This window comes from Antechinus flavipes, chromosome 1 (genome assembly GCF_016432865.1).
Source record: "Antechinus flavipes isolate AdamAnt ecotype Samford, QLD, Australia chromosome 1, AdamAnt_v2, whole genome shotgun sequence".
Taxonomy (NCBI): domain Eukaryota; kingdom Metazoa; phylum Chordata; class Mammalia; order Dasyuromorphia; family Dasyuridae; genus Antechinus; species Antechinus flavipes.
In genome coordinates, this window is record NC_067398.1 from 158,765,549 (window position 1) to 158,789,544 (window position 23,996).

A 23,996-nucleotide genomic window follows, 5' to 3' on the forward strand; every position below is an offset into this window, starting at 1 on the left:
GACATATGTGCTTTCAATCTCACAAGATTATTGTGGGAGTTCGTCCAATGGGCAGATAAACCCAGGAGTCCTTAAAATGCCAAAGACCACTTGTCCTGCTTTGGTCCATTCCCAACGATTCTGGGAAACAATCCCCAAGGAGATATAGTCTAGAAACTGCTTCTGCAGGCGCAGCAGCCATAGCTACTGGAGATGCAAAAAAGAAAGTTTTTAATCACCAAAGTCCTTGGTACTATTAAATGTTTTGATATCAGAATCTGATATGATTTTATCAATGAAAAATGCAACAAAGAAGAGGCATTTGCTTTGCAACTACACCCTAAGGACATGAAATTTTTCTACGTGACTTGGAACTGAAAACTTTAAGTAGACAGACATATACATGGATAAAATTAGTGTTATTTCTCCTATTAGAATGAGAATTGCTTGAGAACACAGACTATTCCCAGTAAGCATCCTCAGCACTTTAGCACAATGTTTATAAATGCTATGTTTTTTTCATTCATTCATTTAATAATCAAATAGCAATTATTTTTAAGCATCTACTGAGTTCCAGGCATTAAAAAAAAATCTCTAATTGAAAACAGAATGAGAAGAGATAAGAAATCATTGGGAACTTCCTCTCTGTTTCTGTCTGTCTGTCCCACCTCCTCCTTTCTCTCTCTCACACACCTCTCTAATTCCTTGATGAATTTATCTATGTCTTTAAATCATGATATATAAATTATACAAATAAATTTATTAGCTACGGCTACTCAGAAGAAACATTTAGCTATTTTTCAACATCTCTTCTATAATCTGGATCAACCACAATTTGTACATAGCATAGTACCAAGCCTTGCAAGAGACATATAGTTTAAATAAGAAATCTGTTTTAATGGAAATTCTAGGCTACTAGAAGAATGAGACAAATCTATAGATTACTGAATAACATTTATGTGCATTAGAGAAATGCAAACACAAACTTCTAAGGATGTGGGGAAGTAATTTATGACATGAGAAGATTTCTTGGAGGAGGGGGCATTTGAAAGAGTCTCAACCTCTTCTCCATCATTTAACAGTCAATGAGAAGACATTCAATATGTTAATAAAAAAACTTTATTTTTCAACAACATGAAATATGACTTCAGACAAGATTTCAGAAAGGACTATCTTATTTGACTGGAAATCTACTTTGAAATTAATAAGTGGGAAAGAAGTCTAAATTTGGAGCCATTCAATTTACTTATTCTTAATGACCTTTCTTTATAGATATTTCTATCATCTAGTTATATAAATATGTATGCATATACTGGATTTAACATATTTTTACCATATTTAACATATATTGGATTACTTGCCATCTAGGGGAGGAAGTGGGGGGAAAAGGGGAGGAAATTGGAACACAAGGTTTTGCAAGGGTCAATATTGAAAAATTATCCATGCATATGCTTTGAAAATAAAAAACTTTAATTAAAAAAAAAGATATTTCTATCATCTTATCCAAAAGTTCAATCTGTAAACACTTCTCTCTGGCTTAAAGAAAAAACTTTAAGTGGAGCATCCAGATAGCACAGAGGTTAGAACACTGGCCCTAAGACCTAAATTCAAATATGACCTTCAGACCCTTATTGTGTTGGCCCATCTTGACAATGGCCAAGTTACTTCCCACCTTACCTTGGTCAAAGAGTCAATTGAAAGAGATGAACAATTCTCTGCTTCCTCTATACTATAAAGGGGGTACTAAGTAACTCAAAGTTGATATGAGTAACTATTTCTCATTCAAGTGTAGAACTGAGAATAGAATTCATTGGATCATACATCTAGAAATGGAAGAGGGCTTGGAGGCCATCTGTAGAATTCCAAATTATCATTTTACAGATAATGTAAGTCAGGTCCAGGATGGTTAAGTACTTTGCCCAGGTCATATAGAGGAAGGACCTGAATTCAGATGCAATGCAATGTATTGACTCATTGTACCATAGTTTTGAGAGGGATTCAAATCCACATACCAAGACCATGCTAGTGAAGAAATAAAATGAGAACAACTCTGATGAGGTCCACCATAGCCATTGTTTAGATTTTAAAAATAAACAAACATTATGTTATTGTGATGGAATCTGAGCTCATGATTTATGACAGATCCTACCCCTGAGAAATAGCCAGTCTTTCCCATCAGTCTGTTTTCTTGTTGCTTTTTCCTTACTGATGAAAGAATTATAGAACAGGAAAGAGGTCAACTATTCCATATTTTTGCCTCTAAACCTAAACTAAAAAAAAAAAAAAATACAGTATATACTGGCAGATGTTGCAGGTTAACACCAAATTATGTTCATTCCAGCAGAAGGCAAAACTGTAGCTTTGAAAGAAGCCCAAGTTTTTGAGTACTCACAGATTTTCCAGCAGGAGGAAAGAAAATTACCAAGACATATGTCACACACAAAAAAATTTAAATGACTACATATGTCCCCTGCAAGCATCCAGGAAGCAGGTGGGATGACTTGTCTCCTTAAAAGCAAATAATGCTCATGAGAATTATCTCCAAGCCATCTATCACCATGGTGCTGGAGTGCCATTTTGAAGATGATATCATGTGTTTTGCTTTTGAGAGTTGTAAGAATCTAGAATGGAATAAGAATATAGGGTACTGACTCCCAAAACACTGAGATAATATCATTTGTCATTTATCACTTCTCTTCAGCAATGTGCCCATGACACCAAGAAAGCAATATCAACATGTGGGCTTAATGCCTTATTTTCCAAGGAGCAAAATGATAGGATTCATCATAAACCTTTTTAATCAAAAACATAATAATAATTTAGCATTTTTGTAGTACATACTATGGTTTGCAGAATGCTTTTGGGGTAGGGGAAAAAATAAGCTTAAGGGACCTCTATGTACCCCATATTAGGTTAAGACTTTAAAAATATTATCTCATTTGATCCTTTACAAATATTTTCTCATTTTATCCTGTCAAAAATCCTGGGAAGTAGGCATTATCATTGTTCCCATTTTATAGATGAGGAAACTGAGGCCCAAAATCATTTGTACAGATCCAGCCTTCTATCCTGTGACCCTCCTAAATGCCTGCATGGCTATTTCCAAGCCATGAGGATAACAGGGAACCTAAGCTGCTGCATTAGTTCATAGTTCTTATTTCATCAGTACTTGGGTTTTTTAAAGTTCTGTTCCTTTAACACACACAAACACGCGCGCGCGCACACACACACACACACACACACACTTTTCATAAAGGGGCTTAAGTCAGAATTTGACCCACTTTCTATTTTGGCAAGAGAATACCCAAGAAGCTGTCCACCAAGCAGATATGCATAGGATCCCACTTTAGAGATGGAAGAGATCTCAGAGACCATCAAATTCAATCTCTAATTGCCTTTCAGAGAAGAAATAGGGACTCAAGAAGATATTGCTCAAGGCCATACAGATAATAATCAATAGAGGTAGGATCTGAACTGGGATTTTCTGATTCTTGAGCTCCAGCTCTTTCCACCATTCCACATGGAGAAGATGCCCCTAATCAGACAGGTATATAAGATTTTGTTTTGTTCTTTTCTCCCATTAGATGCAAACCAGGGATAGAATCAGCCTAAGAAAATAGTTCTTTAAAAAAAAATGTTATGTGCATCCAGAGAAAGAATTGAGGGGAAGACAGAAGAGAAAGAAAAAAAGAAGAGAGAAAAGGAAATAAACACAATAACTTTTATTACATATTTAAAAGAAATAGCAAGTTGCATATAACAAATTTGTAGTTTTGTGTGCAATCTTTTGTTTCTTAATTATATTATGTGATAAAAATGCTTGCTTTAATCTATACATTAAAAACAAAATTTAGAAAATAGTTCCTAAAAAGCAAACTGACAGATATCAGGGAAATAGATTCAGGAATAATAAGATATCATCATGTAGAAAGAAGTTATCACAGGGAAAAGAATAAAGACTAACCACCATCGAACCCAAGAAGCAATGCTGTTTTTCTGGTTGACCCAAGGATATTTATCAAAAAGCATAAGGCCTACCTATAATTATTCTGGAGTGCCTGAAATCAATATACATGGGGAAAATAATGTTATAAACACACACCTTGAGTAATCATCAGCAGCTGTAAAGAAGATGGCCCCTTCTTCTCAGGCCTTGTTATTGGTGGGACTTAATTTAAGGAAGTTCACAGTGGATGAGGAAAGACTAACGTTTTTAATCTGTTTTTCACATAAACTCAATTTATACAATAGATGCCAAGAAAGACTAATCATCCACCAAAGGGGGAAAAAAAAAGGAGAAAAAGAAAAAAATCTCAACAACAAAGTGCTGTTTCATCTAGACTATTAGTCACTTTTTTTTTTCCAAGTAGTTATCTTTACTGGATACCAAAGAGAGTTGCTTCTAATGCATTCCCTCTCTCCCTTAAAAACAGCACCCCCCTTTATACCTATGGCAACTTACTTGCTCAATTTTGTCTGCTTCCTTCAACAGTATATTTACCCTGTACAATCCCAAAGTGTTCCATTCATCTCTGACTCATCCTAAACACATTTCTTGGTTTTCTTGGCAAAGATACTAGAGTGATTTGTCATTTCCTTCTCTAGCTCATATTACAGATGAGGAAACTGAGGTAAACAGGTGTCCAGGTTCATATATCTAGTAATAATCTGAGGTCAAATTTGAACTTGGGAATTCCTGATCCCTGGTCTGGCACTCTTATCCACTGCACCACCTGTCCCACTAACCATCCATCTACAAAGTGCCTTCACTAATAAAATTCTATAAGTCTAACACTCCTGCCTAGAATTTTGTCATAGGCTGAGCATTCAGGATCTTTGTGTAACAGGGATGAAAACAGAAGATCAGTCTGTCTTTGTGCTTATCCCCCATTTACAGCTGAGCTGCAGTGAATCATTTTTGACACAAACATGCTCAAAGCTCAATGAATGTTGTGGGGGGGACGGGGGGGAGTGTCCAAATCCTGACCTGAACCAAAATAATCATGTACACAATCTTGCTCTCTAGATTTCACCATCTCCCTCAACTCCCTATCACCCACCCCTTTCACACCTCTGCACCATGTTGTTTTATTGTCTCCTATTTCCCATCCATATCTTGATTACCCTTCTGACATGTGCCCAGACACTTCCTACATCTAGTATCAAACTGCCCACAAACATATTATATATGTATATTTACTGCAGGGTTTCTTAACAAGGGGTCTTTGGATAGTTTTCAGGTGGCCTGTGACTTTTTAAAAATATATATTTTTGTAACTTTATTTCAAAATAATTGGTTTCTTTTGTAATTCTAGATATTTCATTTTATGCATCTAAAAATATTGTACTTAGAAAGGGTCCAGAATTCACCAGATGGCCAAAGGGATCTGTGACACAAAAATGGTTAAGAAGCCTGGCCCAAAAAAGTGACAAAAGGAAAATTAGCTCTCCTGTAAATGTGTTCTATAACATTAACAGGTTTCATACAATTAGATATAATTAGATGTAGTTACAAATATGACTTTCCCTGCATATATATTTGTTCTCTGTTGAGAGGAAGCATGGTTCATCTGGGTTACACAAGAAGAGTCAGAATAGAATACCACCTTACATGCGTACAACATTTTATACTTTTTAAAGTTCTTACATATAGTTTTATTTAGTTAATACTCTATTATTCTGTCAGCCCCTGGATTTTTTTAAGCCCTGATTTTAAGTAAATTAGATCCAAAATTTTGCATTATCTGCAGATTCCAAAGGAAGTGCAAGTATGTGAGAATAGAGAAAGAATCTTAATCTGCCCACATTTCCAGGTGCCTGAACTGCTAATTCCCATAACAAAAATCTTTTCAGGTCTTTCCAATCAGTCCTTTGCCAAAAGGTTAGCAGGCCTTCTGCTGTCATTATCCATTCTTTCCCATGTGAACTATCAGAAACATAGTGTTGCATTTCTTAAAGTGTACACAGGGCAACTAGTAACTTTCCCACTCTTCCAGGGCTAAAGTTTTCACCAATGCCATGGCAACTCTTCAAGGCTGTATGTGGCCTTGGCCTAATGTACACATCTTCCTACTCTATCATCCCTGTGATGAAATTTCCCACTCCCTTCCTTTGGTGAGAATTTTGTCCATTACTTCCATTGAATACATAAAAAAGTATCTGATATTCTAAAATGGGTCCCCTCTCATCAAACATCTTTAAATGAACATTAGATTGCCACTTTTCAAACATTTTTAATGGATTTTTTTAAAGTGTAAATTGAACTAAGCAGATGTGGAGGACTATTCTAAGATTAGTGATCCCAAAAGTACCTTGCCTTTATTAAACTAAGAGGAAATAGGATTTTTGCATTTCTCTGTCCAATTTAAGGGATCAGTATAAAGTCAGATGAGGCTATATCAATGAAACTAGACCAACTCCAGAATCCTGGAATAAAAACCAGTGGAGTTGGAACGGAACGAGTTTAGGAACTCAGAAGCCTTTTTAAGAAAGCTATCCCTTACACTTTTTCCTGGACACTGGTGTTTAAGTCATACCTCCTGCCACGAACATAAAAATTATGTACTAGAATTGAGTTTTTAAATCCAGGATAAGGTTTTAAAATCCAGGACTTATTATATCCAGAATTATATATATAATCCAGATTAAATCCATATATATATCTATAAAATCCAGAATTATTATAATGGGGAATAACTAGGATTCCTCAATTCTCATTCTACTACTTAATAAGAAAAATCCATATTTCATATAATTTCTGAAAGGAAAAAAAAAAGGCCTAAGAATTGTTAATTTTCCATGCCAAGAAAAAATTAAAGATTTCCTCATAAGTGAATTTCAACTCTGTTTTGGACTTTTTTTTTTCCCAGTGACTGACACATAGTAGACATTTAAATAAAGGTTTATTTAAGGTAGTGTTTTGATAAACTATAATAGAAATCACTCTTCTTAGCAATACAGTGATCCAAGACAATTTTAATAGACTTGGGATAGAAAATCCCATCCACATCCAAAGAGAGAACTATGTAGAGTGAATGCATTTCTAAATATACTATTTTCATTTTTTTTCCTCATGGTTTTTCCTTTTTGTTCTGATTTTCCTTTCACAACATGACTAATATGGAAATAAGTTTTAAATGATTGTAATATGTATGACCTATATTAAATTGTCTTGGGGAGCAAGGATAACTCAAAATCTTTACAAAAATAAAAGTTGAAAACTACCTTTACATGGAATTGGAAACAAAAAATACTATTAAGTAGAAAAAAATAGGTGTTTGTTAATACTAATCAATGCTTGTACTGAAGGCTTTTACTAAGGTAAAAAAATGGGCATATTGAGACAAAAGTGATGATGGCAGAAGGCAGACAACACAGGTCTAGTTAGGGTTCTACCCTAACTTTTTTTTAAGCTAATAGACCTTAGACAAATTGCAAGACCTAATCTAAGCACTTCAGTTTCCTGTTACAAATAGGGTGGGAGAGAGGAAGCCTGCTTTTTCTACACCATAAAGTTGGTAATGAGGATGAAAAGGGACAGGAATATATGGGAAAGCATTTTAAACACTCTGCTACATAAATGCAACTTGTTATTATGAATTTGCTCTGTGGCCACTGTCTGAAAGTGTTTCTCCAGTGAATCCTCCTTGCAGTTCTTCTGCCACTTGAATAATACATTGATATAAGCTTTATGTATCACAGCATGAGGCAGCATCTGGTGCAGAGGTTCATACAGGAAGGAAGAGATTTCAAAAGATAAGAATGGCCAAACGCTGGAGTTTCAACGGAAAAGCAAAGCAATCTTTAACATTAGTCATAATAATGGCAGAAGCAAAAGGCAACTGATGAAGAGAATGCAAAAATAATAAGATTATGTCCCAATAATCAGGAGGAAAAGGAAGAAAATCTCCCTTTCAGAGAAGCCTCTTCTTTAGAAAAATTTTTAAATCACTTTTTTTCAGAAGGAACTCAATAATAAATTTCCATTTAAAAAATTCCTTTCAGAGTACACATGTTTCATCCCTCTAGGAGTGAAAGAGGGACTTGGAAATATGCAGAAGATGACAGTAAGCCAAAACTAAAGTTGAAAACATAAAGATACAAAAGAATTTATCCACAAAGACTCTGGAAATCAGGAATTCCATTTGAACTTAGGAAAAAGAAGTCCAAAATGCACATTTGAATTCAAACATATGTTCAGCCTGGAATATATCAAGGTTATTCCCTTCCCTTCATTTCCTCCTTTCTTTTCCCCTCCCTCCTCCTATTATTTTGGCTTTGAAGAGCATGAGGAAAAATGGAATCTTCTGGATCAATTATCAGTTGCAGAATCTATCTTTTCCTGGTTACATCCATTTTCCTCAATAAGTGGAAAGTACATAATGAACTATACTAAAAAAGGTGTGCTTGGATCAACCTGCATACACCTGACTAACAAGTGCACCTGCTTCCCACACACCCAAAGCTTGTGCATACAGGTTAACAGAATGTACTGTGCCTCTGCAAAGAAAACAAATAGAAAGGCTACAGGCCACAGCAGGTGGGTAAAAGAATTTCCCAACTATGTGAGCATCACCCTAGGCTCAACTGAGGGAAACTACGGAACTTCCAGTCTGTGAATCAAATGAGAGATGACAGGATCTGTTTGGCAATCTTTGACCTCTCATTGCCTTTAGCTCCCCACATTTAGCCAAAAACCACTGTGTTGTTCTTCACAGCACTGGTTTGTATCTATTTCTCCCCCTCCACCCCCACAGCAGAATCCTTGGTCTTCTCCCAATTGGATCATAGCAACTAATTCCCTGCTGCTAATACCACTCCCTCAAAGTCAAAGCCTATTTTCCAAATCCATCAATGTCAATTGTCCTTTTTAATATCCTGCAGTGAATCCTCTTAAAGTAAATTTACTTTCTGCTTAGTCAACCTGGACTTAACTTATTCTAATCTCCTCCAGCTATTTCCTCTTCCTTTATTCCTAGCATTCGAAGCTCTCCATCATTTGATTCTAACCTATTAGACTCATCCTGCTTGACCCTAGTGGACACAAATCAGAACTGATAAGCAGAAATTATAAGGAGACATATTTTGGCACAGGCGGAGAAAATTCCTAATAATTAGACCTATCCCAAAATAGAATGCATTTCCTTAGAAGGTTACTTTCTCATCATTTAACTCATTAAGCAGAGATTGGCTGACCACTTTTATTTTCAATGATTCTTGGTTAATAATTGACTTAAATAATCTGTAAGGCTCCTTCTGACTCTAAAATTTTATATTTTTCCTGTTTTACCTTCTATTACCTACTGCCTTATCTCCCTTCCTTCAGCAATATAGAACAACACTATTCAAATGTATTTTTTAATTTCCTTCCTATGCCTTTGCTTTCTCCATCTGGAGTAGATGCTTCACCAACAACATAACAAGGCTCATTTTATCTTATTCTATCCATCCTCAAGGCCCAGTTCCAATACCATGTAGTCTGATTCCTGTCCTAACTCACCCCAATTTGGTCTCTCTTTTCTTTGAACTCCTGCAACATTTTCTTCAGGTCTAACTCACCCCAATTTGGTCTCTCCTTTCTTTGAACTCCTGCAACATTTTCTTCAGGTGGATCACAGCAATCCGTGTCACAACCAATTTTTTATTGGTTATACACACACACACACATCTCCTCCCTACTATAACCTCTCTATAAGGCCTTACTATAGTTAAATATTTTATCTCCTCAGAGACAGAATCTAAGAAGCATTTGATCTTGTCATTAGCTTGTAAACTTCTTTGAGCAGTGGTTCTCAAACTTTTGTTTTCAGTATTTTTAGCCTATTAAAAATTATTGAGGATCTCTCCAAAGAGTTTTTGTTTATCTGGGTTATATTTATAGATATTTACCATATTGGAAATAAAAACTATTTTTGAATTTGTAGACCCTCTAAAAGGGTTTCAGAGATCTCTAGATTCTCTAGACCATACTTTGAGAACCACTGTCTTTGAGAGTAAGGACTGAATTTGGGCTATCAGCAGAACATGCAGCACCTGCTTACTTACAGTGGGCAGGTAATCAATTACTGCAGAATTAAGATCCTGTCGAAGATCGTCCTGTCTAAAGAGAATGTCAAATACGAGACAAGAAGCACTAGGTTTGCATTAAGATATCAGTTCATCTCAAGCAATCATGAATTTAGCACAGAATATGCCTGAAAATGAAGCTAATGAGATAATCATTTTCTGGAACAGCCTTACGTTCTGCCTTTCCAACTTTTTTACACATGGTTTCCCTCCATGTACTTTGTATTACAGCCATATTGGCTTGCTTATTGCTTTTCCACCCTCAACTTTCCCTCTTCTGTCATGCCAGATCTTTTCACTGGCTATTCTGTCATACCTAGGATGCTTTCTTCCTCTTCTCTACTTGCTGACTTCCTTCAAGGCTCAGCTCCAATGCCACCCTCCTGAGGAAGACATTTCTTGTTCCCCCAATACCCCAGTCTTCTCCATTTAATATGCATATAGCTTGTATATATTTACATATATACAAGCATCTCTCTCATTATGAGAGAGGATTCTCTCCTTGAGGACAAGAAAAATTTTGCCTGTCTTTGTATCCCCAGCATTTACCTCAGTTTCTGGCAAATACTACAAAAACAAGACAATAGTCTTGATCCTCAAAGAGCTTATATTTTAATGAGAGAAATGTTGATAAATGTATGCACATTAACATAAGTACACACACAAATGCAAATTCCTGTCTCCAACTATTACTGGCTATAGAAAGCCTTTGGCTGTCAAAGTACTTTACATGCATACTTGCCTACATGCAAGTGTCTTAGACTTTTTTTAGTCTCTCTGAGCCTCAGCTTCCTCACCTATAAAATGGATTTCTATACCAAAATTTTCATAACAGCACTGTTTGTGATAGCAAAGAATAGCAAACTAAGTAGATTCCATCAATTAAAAAATGGCTGTTTAAAAAAAAAAACTGATATTAGAAAGCAATTATTTTTAGTAAGAAATTATGAGCATGAGAAATTTGGAGTCATGTAAAGAAAATGTTTATGGGTTTATACATGGTGAAATAAGAAAGAAAGAAAAATATACAAAATGACGAACAATGTAAAGAAAAGTGACTTTTCAAAGTGACATAACTCTATCCTATATGGAGAGGTAAGGAACTACTAGGACAGAATGGTGACCATATAACAGATTCAATCATTGTGTGTCAGGTAACTTTGCTTACTCTTTTGTCACAAGAGAAGGCTTAGTCTGGAGAAAAGAAGGGATTCTCTATAGCCCAGCTTCTTAAAATTGTTTTCAAGTCTATATGGATTCTCAATGGAATGTGGGGGGAAGTCACAAAAATATGATTTGTCATGAGCAAATATTTAATTTGTATACCTACCTGGTATACAAACCCATATACCTGGATCCACATAAAAATTTCTAGAGCAAAAAGGGTTCATGAGTAGAAAAAGTTTTAAAAGTCCTGCTCTAAAGAAATGACTAATATAAAGGCAAAAATCAACAAAATATATTTAAAAAAAACAAACTGGATATAGCAGTAATAAAAAACACCAACATCTCATCAGACTACTGCAAAGATCAAATGAGATCATGTATGGAGTGTACTTTGAACATCTTAAAATGTCAGCTATTCTGATGCTACTAGTAAGAGACTAAAAGCATCTAGGTATGCAACTATTAACACTGCTTCCAGGCTGATATCAGGGTTTCCCACAAAGTATTTCCTCAAAGGCAACAGAATTCTCCCAAAGTACTGAACAATTCAGTGTTAAGCAACCTTCTAAGTTCATGTGTTTCCTTAGAATCCAATTATTCTAAATGTCTAAAACTTTCTTTTTCTCCAACTTGGCTGATTCATTTCTAGTGAAAGCTGAAGTTTGAGAAAGGGTCTGATCAATGAGGTGTCCTTTCCGTATCTGGGTTGTAAGCACCGGCACAAAGGGGAATTACACAAGGGTTTTGTATTTTTCCAGGGCACACACAAAACACTGCTCTAGACTCACTAATATGGAGAAATGCTTGGCTTGGGTACAAGAGTCCTTTGAAGAAGATATTTCTAAACTGCTTTTATTTCTACTAACAATTCCAACACTAAGGGTAGGAGTTCTTTTTGTTGTTTTTAGGAGGAAAAGAGGACAGAGAAAGGAAGCACAGCAAGAGAAGAAGGTTTGTGTTTTCCCTTTCCTTAAAAATTGAGTAAAATATCATGTTACAGGAACTCCTCTCTGGAGACATAATCACAGCTCCATTCATAACTACTTGCTCAACTGTGATTTGCAAAATCCCTTTGCAGTCCTTGCCAAGATTCCCTCTTCTGTTCTCTGAACTTCCCACTAACAATTTGCTTTAATTCCACAGCACAGAGTTTCCAAAAGAAAAACCTCTATTTATAAAAATTTGCCCACGTTGTCCTAAAGAACTAAGGAATAAATACAATTCCAAGTTTAACATATATTGGATTACTTGCTATCTAGGAGAGGGCATGGGGGAAGGGGGGAAAATTGGAGCATTAGGTTTTGCAAGGGCTAATATTGAAGAATTGTCCACGCATATGTTTTGAAAAATAAAAAGTTTTAATTTAAAAAAAAGGAATAAGTACAAGTTCATTCTTTCCATTTATTTTGTACAGACTAACTTGCAATTGACAATGGTATCAGTCTTTTTTGGGAAAATAACTTCTTTGTTCCAATAGCACAGGTTTGCTACATTAAAGGTTGGTGGGGTTTTGTTTTGTTTGTTTTGGTTAATAAAAAGAACTTTTAAAAAACACAAGCATGACAAACTCGTCTGCCAAGTCCCATTTCAGCAAAGAAGCAACAGTGAACTATCCAGGAGTTTCCTGAGTAGAAAAGCTAGAAATCTTCTTTGGTATCATTAAAGGCTTTCTTTGAGATTGAAGGACAGTACAAATAAAGGGCAAACAGAATACATTTCTCATCAGAAAGATGTGGCTACAAAAAGTTATCAAACTGTGCATGCTCTTCGATCCAGCATGCTTCGATCTACTACTGGGCTTATACCCCAAAGAGATACTAAAGAAGGGAAAGGGACCTGTATGTGCCAAAATGTTTGTGGCAGCCCTGTTTGTAGTGGCTAGAAGCTGGAAAATGAATGGATACCCATCAATTGGAGAATGGCTGAATAAATTGTGGTATATGAATATTTTGGAATATTATTGTTCTGTAAGAAATGAGCAGCTGGATGAATACAGAGAGGCTTGGAGAGACTTACATGAACTGATGCTAAGTGAAATGAGCAGAACCAGGAGATCATTATATACTTCAACAACAATACTGTGTGAGGATGTATTCTGATGGAAATGGATTTCTTTGACAAAGAGATCTAACTCAGTTTCAGTTGATCAATGACGGACAGAAGCAGCTACATCCAAAGAAAGAACACTGGGAAATGAATGTAAACTATTTGCATTTTTGTTTTTCTTCCCAGGTTATTTTTACCTTCTGAATCCAATTCTTCCTGTGCAACAAAAGAACTGTTCATATTGTATCTAGGATATACTGTGACATATTTAACATATATAGGACTGCTTGCCATCTGAGGGAGGGGGTGGAGGAAGGGAAGAGAAAAATCAGAACAGAAGTGACTGCAAAGGATAATGTTGTAAAAAAACTACCCTGGCATGGGTTCTGTCAATAAAGAATTATAATAAAAATTACTATGTTAAAAACAGAAAAGAAAAAAACGAAAGCTGTGGCTAAGGTTTTAGGATGAAATAGCCCTCTACCTAAGGATTACTCAAATGCCACAACAGTATAAAGTACAGAATTCTAGCAGGTTATTCCCACCTATAAAGGCATTAGATAAATCCTGGTAAGAATAGTATGTTTCCTGGTCAACAGCTAACAAAGCACATTCAGAGAGGTTCAAATGATATCAAAAAGTTCATCACCAGAAGTTTCTGGCTACAGAAATTCTTTCTGGCAATCAACTTAATTGTGGAAAAGTTGCAACCCTCTTATTTGTCCTGAAATTACCCCCTTTCTGTTTTAAAACATGTCTTCTGTGGTTATCATATTCTGGAGTTCATTGTTAAATGTAAATTAACATAAAACTTTAAAAGTTTTAAAAATGAACATTTAAAATTGTTTTTATATGTAACTGGAGAAAAATAAAATAACATTTAAATAGTCAACATCAAAATAAAATAAAATCAAAACATTATTTAATTACGTGAAATCACCATCCATACAACCATACTTTCATAATTTTTAAAACTTTGATCATAATTATTGATCATGTTGTCTTAGTTATCGAGCTTTCTTCAGACCAAAAATTTTATCATGTTCTACAGAAGTGACTTTCAATGACCCAGCATCATCTTAACTGCCTTTCTCTAAATATCAAAAAATGCTTTGCCTTTGTAAGAAATTAAACAGGAACAATTTCACACATCCTGACTATACATAATCCTTATTAAATCAGAGTTGAAACTACATCCCTAGTCTTCTCTTTAACCTTCATTTACAAACTTGCCTCACCTAAATTCTTTGTTAAAGCTCTTTCACAATGTTCTTGGGTACTGAGAAAATCCCCTCTAAATGCTAAACTCTAAGTCATATTCTGTTTTCGACTAGTCCTCTCATACTGGTATCTGTGAATTGGCTCCCTTGCTCACTAAGGAGGGTGTGGTGTGACCTATGCTATACCCAAGTAAAGAACAGTCTCTTCTTCTCTCTCCCCCCCCACCCCACACATACAAATAAAAACCTGATACCTTTCTAAATGGAAAATGTAATAGGATTTTGAATATATTTTGAATAAATGTTAAACTTATGGGTCATAATTAAAACGGCATAATTTGTATGTAGTATATTTGTTTTGAAATATATATATGTAAAGTATACTTTGCTGGGAAGAAAAAATTCTCATCTCTTCTGTATTTTCTACTAAAACACAAAAATCAAGCTTTTAATAACTCTCCTTATCTAACTTTTAAGACAACAATCCCTTCTCCAATATAAAAAACATTTTACAAAAAGAGTCTCACAAAAAAGAACTCCCAGTCAAGATGAATTGTACAAGTGAAAGTCTCTTAAAAAGGTAAAAAATAATTCTTTGAGAAAGTAATTAGCACTTTAGGAAAATCCTCTTTTCAGTATCCTCTGACAAAGTTAAAGATGGAACCTTGAGGCAAAAAGAAGTGTACCAACCAAATATGGGACACTGCATATACTTCTACAAACTGATTTTAAAAGAACCCTCAGCTTTTCAGATAGCAATTTATCATTGCAACTAGCAAATAGTAACAGGAGCTAAGAATACTTATTGTTTCATTACCTCCATAGAAGAAAAGACCAGAAAATTTTTGGTTCTCATTTGCAAAAGTGTCCTTTGTACAGTACAAATCACCATCAAATCACAGGATGTAAATGGCTATTTAACCCCATATATTAATTTGTCACATAAATACCAGGTGAAAATCAAAGTTCTCTTGGCTTCCCTGATAAAAGGTACTAAGTACACATACTTTGATGGTCATCACTTTCTCTTAGGACAACTAGCACATACTTAGAAGTCCAAATAGATCACGTTTACTCTAAGAAATATCTATATGCTTACTTAGTAGCCAAGATATACAAGTTTAGAAGAAATTGTGAATAATGAACTAATCTCCCTACAAGTAGGAAGTCAGTCTGGTATTACAACAGAAGACAGCATGTGGGAAAATTTTTCATGGTTCTAGAGTTTGCTTAGTTATTTTTTTCTTTCATTCATTTATATTTGCTGGTTGGTTGGTAGGTACTGAAGAAAGGCAGGAAAAAGTGAGGAAGAACATAAAAATAATTTGCTATTGTTTTCATACTGCCCACTATCATTAGACTGCTAATGTAGTACAGGCCAGATAGAGGAGGACCCTTAACAAAGATAAAAAGGGTGGAGCATGAAGATAGCTTAAACAAATGATGATTAACTATGCGAGCAGCAGAGGATTCCAAAGAAATTCTACCCATCTTTATCAAGCCTACTCATATTTTAAAGGACATAGGTTCTGCTTCTCAAAGATTAGTGCAGTTGAAAAAAGCCTTAGTCTCCTTATCTTAGTATAAAATCTGCACATTGGCTAATCTCTTGGAATTAGCCAGAAGTTGGCTGTGGCCTGGATGGGGCTGATTTTCTGGGAGCAGTTATGACTGCAGCTTCATTTCCACTAGCCAGACATGGAGGAGAAGAGAACTCTAGTATTAATCTGGGGTCCATGAACTTGTTCTTTTTAATATTTTGCTAATTATATTTCAATATGCTTAGTTTTGGCAAGGTACAGTAGCACACACTGAAATTCTTACTCTTATGGGAGACTGAGACTGGTAGATAGATTGAGGTTGGGATTTCTGAGCCAAACTGTAGGGCTAAAGCCAATGGGGTGACCACACTAAATGCTGAAATAATATAGTGAGCCCCAGGAAATAGGAAGCTACCAAAATGACTGAAAAGGATGAACTGGCCCAGACGGGAAACAGAGCACATCAAAGTTTCTGTGCTCATCAACAAGGGGTCCATTAATAGCTATAGCACTTTCACCCTGGTAAAGACAGAGAGACTTAGTCTATGATGGGATAGGACACAACATAATATAACACAGCTCAACTACAACACAAACACAAATATAATTCAACAAAACATGTCATTTTCTTTGTAATCCTTTATATTTTGTATTATTTATTTTAAACCATTATTCTGGTAAGAAATACAAAGGTTTTTTCAGACTACCAAAGGGATCCCTGATATAAAAAAAAAAATTTAAATCCAAACTTTGGTCTACTGAAACAGGATATATACATCTTCTTGTGGTCTTCCTATAAGAGGACAATCACAAAGATTTGTATACAAATCAACAAATCCTAGAAGACTTTGTCCTTGAGATCTCAATTTTGACTTCCACAGTTGTTTTACAAAGTACTTGAATGATTTCCCCATAGCCACAGGAGGCTACTAGCTACCCTTTTCTGATACATGGATTTGTCTGGCCTATACATTTATATTTAACAGGAAGGAGAAAGCTCAACATAGGAAAGCACCTCCTCTATGTTTGTTCTGATGTTCCTCTCCCATTTTAACAAAAGCCATGTTCAGTCTGGCACCTATACAGACCAGAGAAGCAGAGGTTCATCTCAATAACAAGAAAAATTCCTAGCAGTAATGTCCAAAGACAATCACCAAGCATAATATAGAGCAGCATTTTTGATCATTTGACTCTTTGATTGCTTAGTGAATCCAGTGGACCTCTTCTCTAAAATGATGTTTAAAAAAAACCCTAAAGATGGGATTACAAAAGGAAATCAGTGATACTTATTTTATTTTATTCAAAAATTATGGATCTATAAGAAACAACCAGCAGGATGATTTCAGAGAGGCTTGCAGAGACCTATATGAACTGATGCTAAGTGAAACGAGCAGAACCAGGAGATCATTATACATGGCAACAACAAGACTAAATGATGATCAATTCTGATGGACATGGCTCTCTTCAACATTGAGATAATTCAAACCAGTTCCACTTGTGCAGTGATGACGAGAACCATGGGAACAGAGGATGGTATACAACATAGCATTCTCACTCTTTCTGTTGTTGCTTGTTTGCATTTTGTTTTTTCTCAGTTTTTCTTTTTCTTCCTTTTTGATCAGATTTTTCTTGTGCAACAAGATAACTGTATAAATATGTATACATATATTGGAACTCACATGTATTTCAACATATTTAACATGTATTGGACTACCTGCCAGCTAGGAGAGGGAGTGAGGGGAAGGAGGGGAAAATTTGGAACAAAAGGTTATGCAAGGGTCAATGTTGGAAAAATTACCCATGCATATGCTTTGTAAATAAAAACCTTTAATAATAAAAAAATTTATTCAAAACTTATTTTATTTTATTCCTATCACATCAAGACTACAAGTATAATGACTACTTATGGGCTTGATCCTGCTGCTTGATCATAATAGAAGCTTTTTCTTTTACATCAACTTCTCAGTACAATATTCTTGAATGTACAAATATTCTCAGTACAAAATTCTTAAATAAAATATATAGGATTACAAAGGAAACCAAAAGTGAGTGATTATAAAGATGCAGTTTTTTTCCTATCCAAGTTCACGGATCCCTCTAAAATCTATCCATGGACCTGAAAGGGCCCTTGGAGTAGAGATTCACAGAGGCCTTATCTGTTACTCAACCTATTTTGAACAGATTATTCAAGTATAAATGCCAATTTAAGTCCCTCTAAAGTGGGTGAGAAAGAGTAATCTATTTCATGGCCTGAGGTCACCAACCATGTCCCTCTCTGACATACCCAGAAGGTCAAAGAAAAATGAAAGTATTGCTAATAATATCTGATCTGGTTTATGTCCTACCTACAAGCATGGCCACACCTAAGTTATCCCAGAGAGGAGAGATTATATTCTTTACATATGTTTTCTATAAGAGACAAGTTGCAGCACCTTCAGAAACTTCTTCATGATCAACACTGAATAACTGTGAATGGATCAGCACAATTTGAAAACTCTTGTCGGAGTGTCAAGCCACACACACACACACACACACACACACACACACACACACCCATCAGCAAGAATTTACCTTTTGGCTTCCTCTAGATGGCACAGATATTCATATGCAATGTTCTGACGCCTCCTCTCATCCATTTCTTCTGCAGAAAGTCTTTCATCATCCACAATAGCTATAGAGAAAGACATAAGACATATAAATTAAATCACACTTTAAATTTAAATGCAAAGTACTATTGACAATTTGTGTTAAAAAATCAGCTTTGTTGCTCTGATCCTAAGTACTGATAATCTAATTAAATGTTCATAAGATTTCCATTGAAATTTTGTAGCATTGGGGCTGCTAGATGGCATAGTACAGTCCTGGAAGAAGAGAACCTGAGTGTAAATCCAGCCCCAAAAGACATAATGTGTGACCCCAGCCAAGTCAATTAACTCCAATTGCCATCCTCCGCCCCCCCCCAAAAAAAAAAAAAGGAAAAAAAGAAATTTCATAGCATTTTGGTTTCAAAAAGCAAGGCGAATATTGAGTGTATTGTTGTTCAGTTATTTTTTTGGTCATATCTAACTTTTTGTGAGCCCATGTTGGGAATTTCTTGGCAAAGGTACTGGAGTGGTTTGCTATTTCCTTCTACTACTAATTTTACGATTGAGGAAACTGTGACAGGATTTTCTCAGGATCACAGCTAGTAAGTAATGGAGACCAGACTTGAATTAGGAAGATGAGTCTTCCTAATTTCAAGCTCAGAACTCTATCCATTGTACCATCTAGTTGTTTCTGTACCTATCAAAGAAAAATCCATCTTCACAAAAGCTTTGCTACAGGAGCTGAAGGAGGCTTTAGTTAATTAACTTATGCTACTATAAAAGTGGATGGACTTGTTAATAGTTACCTGTGGTTTCAAAGGCATAAATAACTCACAAGTGAGAAAATTTCTTCTACCAATACAGATTGGCACTTTCTCTAAATTAATAGTCTTAGCTAAAATAACCCTGAGAGATAGGTCCAGTAATTATCACAGTTTACAGGTGAAGAAGATGAGGCAGGAAAATTAGATGACCTGATCAGGATCACATATACATTACTAGGCTAGACTTGAACCTAGACTTTGCTGGCTTACATATTAATTCTCTTTCTACTTACTATATCATACCTCCTCTTAATAAAATAATGGTTAATAAATTTAAGGGCATAGATTTAGAACTAAAAGGGCACTTGGAGGTGTGTTATTTTGCCCATGAAGAAACCTAACCTAACTGAGTAGTTAAGCTTCAACAACAGCACAGGACTTTGAAGGAGAGTTAAGCTATTAATTCATAAACTGGAAGGCAAGGACTTCATTTCATTGATCTGCATAGTCTCCTCAGAAAATACTTATTAAATGCTGTGGAACTTTAAGCAAAGATACTTTCAAATTTTTCTTTCCTTCAATGTTTTCTTTTAATTTCCTTAGGGAATGTCTTTTCCTCAGGAAGTCAGTAAAACTCCCACTTTAGGGACCAAAGCTATGTTGTGATTTGATACAGTGACTATCTGGTTAGAAGCTTCCTCAACCAACATCCTCTACTAAGTATAATCTCAGAGAGTTTATTGGGACTTTGAGAGATAGAGGATTTGCCCAGGGTTAAAGAATCAGTAGCTGTCAAGCTTGAACTTCCTGACTCCACTACCCAAAGCTAACTCTTAATCTCCAATATATGTCTCTCATTCTTAATCCAAAAAGAAATTTCTTCCCCTTCCTGATTCCCTATTTAAAAAAAAAAAGTTAATTTTTTCCAGCTCTTGATATCTTGATATCTCTGAGCAAATGTTCAGCAGACCAGTAGCCACCAGGCATTATTTTTACATTTCTCTTTTCAATTTTATATAAAACCTAATAATGTACCTTCCTGTACTTGGGTCTCATTCGAATGTGCCTCAAATCTTACTTCTATAAAAGACATCTTTTCTTCCTTATGCTTCCTCCCTTGGAAGAGGATAAATCAGCTTCCAGATTTGAGCAACTCAATGTACATATGCTAACCAATAAGGGACTACTATCTTCCCTCTAGAAAGTCTGTCTTCCTCATATTCTCCATTAAAGCCATTTTACATAAAAATTATGATAGGCTTGATGGATTCTGAGAAGATGATGAAGGAAATTGGTAAATTTCAAGCTCTCCAAATTTCCCCCATAAATAGAACAAATTTGTGTCTCAGGGCAAACATAAGACTGGTGAAAAAAGAACAGGGCTATTCCAGATATAGCCAGAGAAAATCTGGAGAAAGAGTCAAAACTGGGGATTAACCCAAGTGAAGTACAAATATCTCTAGGCTATCTCCATATAGAATGCCCCAAATAAGGAACCCTGGGGCTAGCTGGGTATGGCTGGAACTTCCTTTTACTTCCTGACTCCATGGAGTCAGGTCTGAGTCTAGGAAGACTGAGGGAACCTTGGCTGATTGGGAATGCCAGGTCCAGCTGTGCTGCTGAGACAGCACTGGGCAAGAAAGAACCAGCACACTTTGAGTGCAGAGGCAATAGGGCAGGAAAATTGCTGGCTGCAAACACTTGCAGGAGGGTGAAACTCTTGGGATGCTGGTCAGAGTGGGTAGAGCTGAAGTGAAGCCAGAGGCACCATTCTCCTCCCCTCTCTACCCCAAGATGCTTACACTAATAGCTCTAATTTAAAAAAGAAAGAACCCCACCATAGAAACCTACTTTAGAAACAGGGAAGACCAAGGTTCATTTTTAGAGGAGGATACTGACTTTAAAAAAAAACCTCTAACCCAAAGAGTAATGTGAAATGGCTCCCCGCCCAGAGAGAATTCATAGAAGAACTTAAAGAGAGACATTGAGGAAAAATTAAAAAGTAAATAAGAAATAAGAAAAACAAGATTATGAAAAAAAAATTAACCAACTTGAAAAGGAGGTAGTCTCAAAGCTGAAAATTAGAATTGGGCAAGGGGAAGCCAGTGAAGCTATGAGAGACTAAGAAATAAGAAAACAGATTATAAAGAATGAAAAAATGGAACAGTGTGAAACATAAGAAAAACAATAGCTCTAGAGAACAGATAAAAAGGAGAAAATGTAAGATTAATTGGACTGCTTGAAAGTTGTGACCAAAAAAAGGACCTTGACACAATAATGCAAGAAATAATCTAAGAAAATTGTCCTGGAGTGACAGATATTAGGGAAAAGTAGAAAAAAAATCTATTGACTACCACAAGATTCTTTGTGGAAAACACATAGAACATTATTGCCAAATTTCAAAATCTCCAGGTCAGAGAGAAAATTCTGCAAGAAACAAGAAAAAAAATTTGAATATGTTAGAACTACAATTAGAATTATACAGGATTTATCAGCAGCCATAAGAAAAGACCACAGGTCTTAGAATCCTATCTATGACAATTAAAAGAACTAGAGCTATGGCCAAAAATATCATATCCAGCAAAATTATCTATAATAGTGAATGTGAACATTCAATGAACTTACAGATTTTCAGGACTTTCTATCAATAAAACTCAAACTTAATAGAAAATTTAACCTATAAGAGCCAATACTCAAGATTAAAAAAAGATCTCAAACTCAAAAGAACTCAACAATCAAAAAAAGATCTCAAACTCAAAAGAACTCAACATGGACAAATTTCAAAAGTCTTAAAAAATACCTACAACCTGTGAGGGGATTTCTTGGAGTTCCCTGTGTTATTGTTATAATGCCTTCCTTTCCCCATACCTAACAAATTGCATAACTATCCAAACAAAATCTTAGCAACAATGAATTCTTTGTCATGTTGATGGGCTATGATGGGGTCTTAAGAGTTGTTTTAATTTTTATTTTGGATTCTTAGAGATTTTGAATATCATTTCATGAAACATCAGTAAAAATGAATTTTAGTTAAAACTTAAAGATTTTAGAGATTTCAAATTAGAAAGAGATACAAATCTATCTTAGTAATGCAAAGAAGGTTTAAAATAGCCCAAATTGAAGACTGGTAGTGATGTAAGGGAGACAGACAGTTAATGATATATATATATATATATATATATATATATATATATATATGGAAATGTGAGCCCTTTCTTGTTTATTCTTGTTTATACCAAGCTTACCTCAGGTATGACTCTCAGATATTGTATATAAATACCAACCTTAAGTTACATTTAAAATTTGAATAATTTTAGAAATCTCTACTATTCCCAGCCTTCCTCTTTAATATTTCTAATTTTTCTCATTTGAACCTTGTCTTTGAATACGTAGTTCCTCATTATTAACACTATGTTCTACTGGTTCAGTCAGCCCCCAAATATGGACATTGCCATCAGATGCTATCAAACTTCAAAAATCAGAAATGAAATCTAATTGCCAACTTCCTGCTCAGATTTGACAGTATTACTTCATCAGGTCATCTAAGTAAAGACCAAGCCATGTTCCTTCACTTGGTAGTCCTATAAAAAGACTGGTCCATGCTTGTTAGAGATCTTGTTCTCCCATTCCAGCTCAGTTTGAAATAACTGTAAGATTTGTTTTTACTTTCATTATCAAAGAAAGTCATTTAAATAGATATACAAATCAATTATGATAAAACTGATAAGCAAACTCCTCCCTCCACCACACACACACACACACACTTACAAGATTTTGTGAATGCTTGCAAACATCTTTTAAATTTATGTATACTAAGAGATGATGGACTTTAATATAGTAGCACAAACATACATTGTTGTTGTTCAATTCTGTCTGACTCTTTGTGATCCCATTTGAAGTTTTCTTGCCAAGATACTAGAGTGTCTTACTATTTTCTTCTTCAGCTCATTTTACAGATGAGGAAATTGAGGCAAACAGGGTTAAGTGACTTGCCCAGGGTCATATAGCTAGTAAATGTCTAGAAAATGAGTCTTCCTGACTCCAGGCTTGGTACTCTAGGCATTTCCTATGTATATAATATGACTGTGCTATCAATATTTCAGTCCTCAACTAAATGGTTATTCTCACCATGTACATCATACTTCTGGTTATGTTTCTTCACTGTGCATTACCTAATATAAGTCTTTCAGTGTTTCTTTGAACTCTCCAAATTTACCCTTCATTCAGAATCTACTTCATTCATGTGCCATAATTTGTCTAAGGCAGTCAAGTTTTTTGCTATTACAAACAGCTTGCACAAAAAGGGATTTTTTTTTTCCTGCCTTGGGTTATGGTCACAGCCAGGATACCACTGAATCAAAAGATGGGAACATATATAGGAACAGTTATATATATAAAATAACTGACACTATATAGACCCCTATATAGAGGGAAGGAGAAAAATTATGGAACACAAGGTTTTGCCAGTGTGAATGTTGAAAATTATCTTTGCATATGTTTTGAAAAATAAAAAAACTACTATTATTTAAAAAACATAATTGTAATTTATTTTCTAAAAAATTCATTTTTAAAAATGCCTCTATTTATCATAGTCATATAAACAATTAAATTATTATCTTTATTATAGTA

The 23,996-nt window shown here is 35.2% G+C and overlaps 1 protein-coding gene across 1 annotated transcript in view; it reads right to left on the minus strand.

The window, feature by feature from the left end:
- Window positions 1-23,996, minus strand: part of IQGAP2 (IQ motif containing GTPase activating protein 2) — a 318,878-nt gene that overhangs the window by 239,140 nt on the left and 55,742 nt on the right. The window contains exon 2 of the mRNA XM_051992014.1: window positions 18,590-18,689. Coding sequence (XP_051847974.1) covers window positions 18,590-18,689 — 100 coding nt within the window. The remainder of the gene's footprint in view (window positions 1-18,589; window positions 18,690-23,996) is intronic.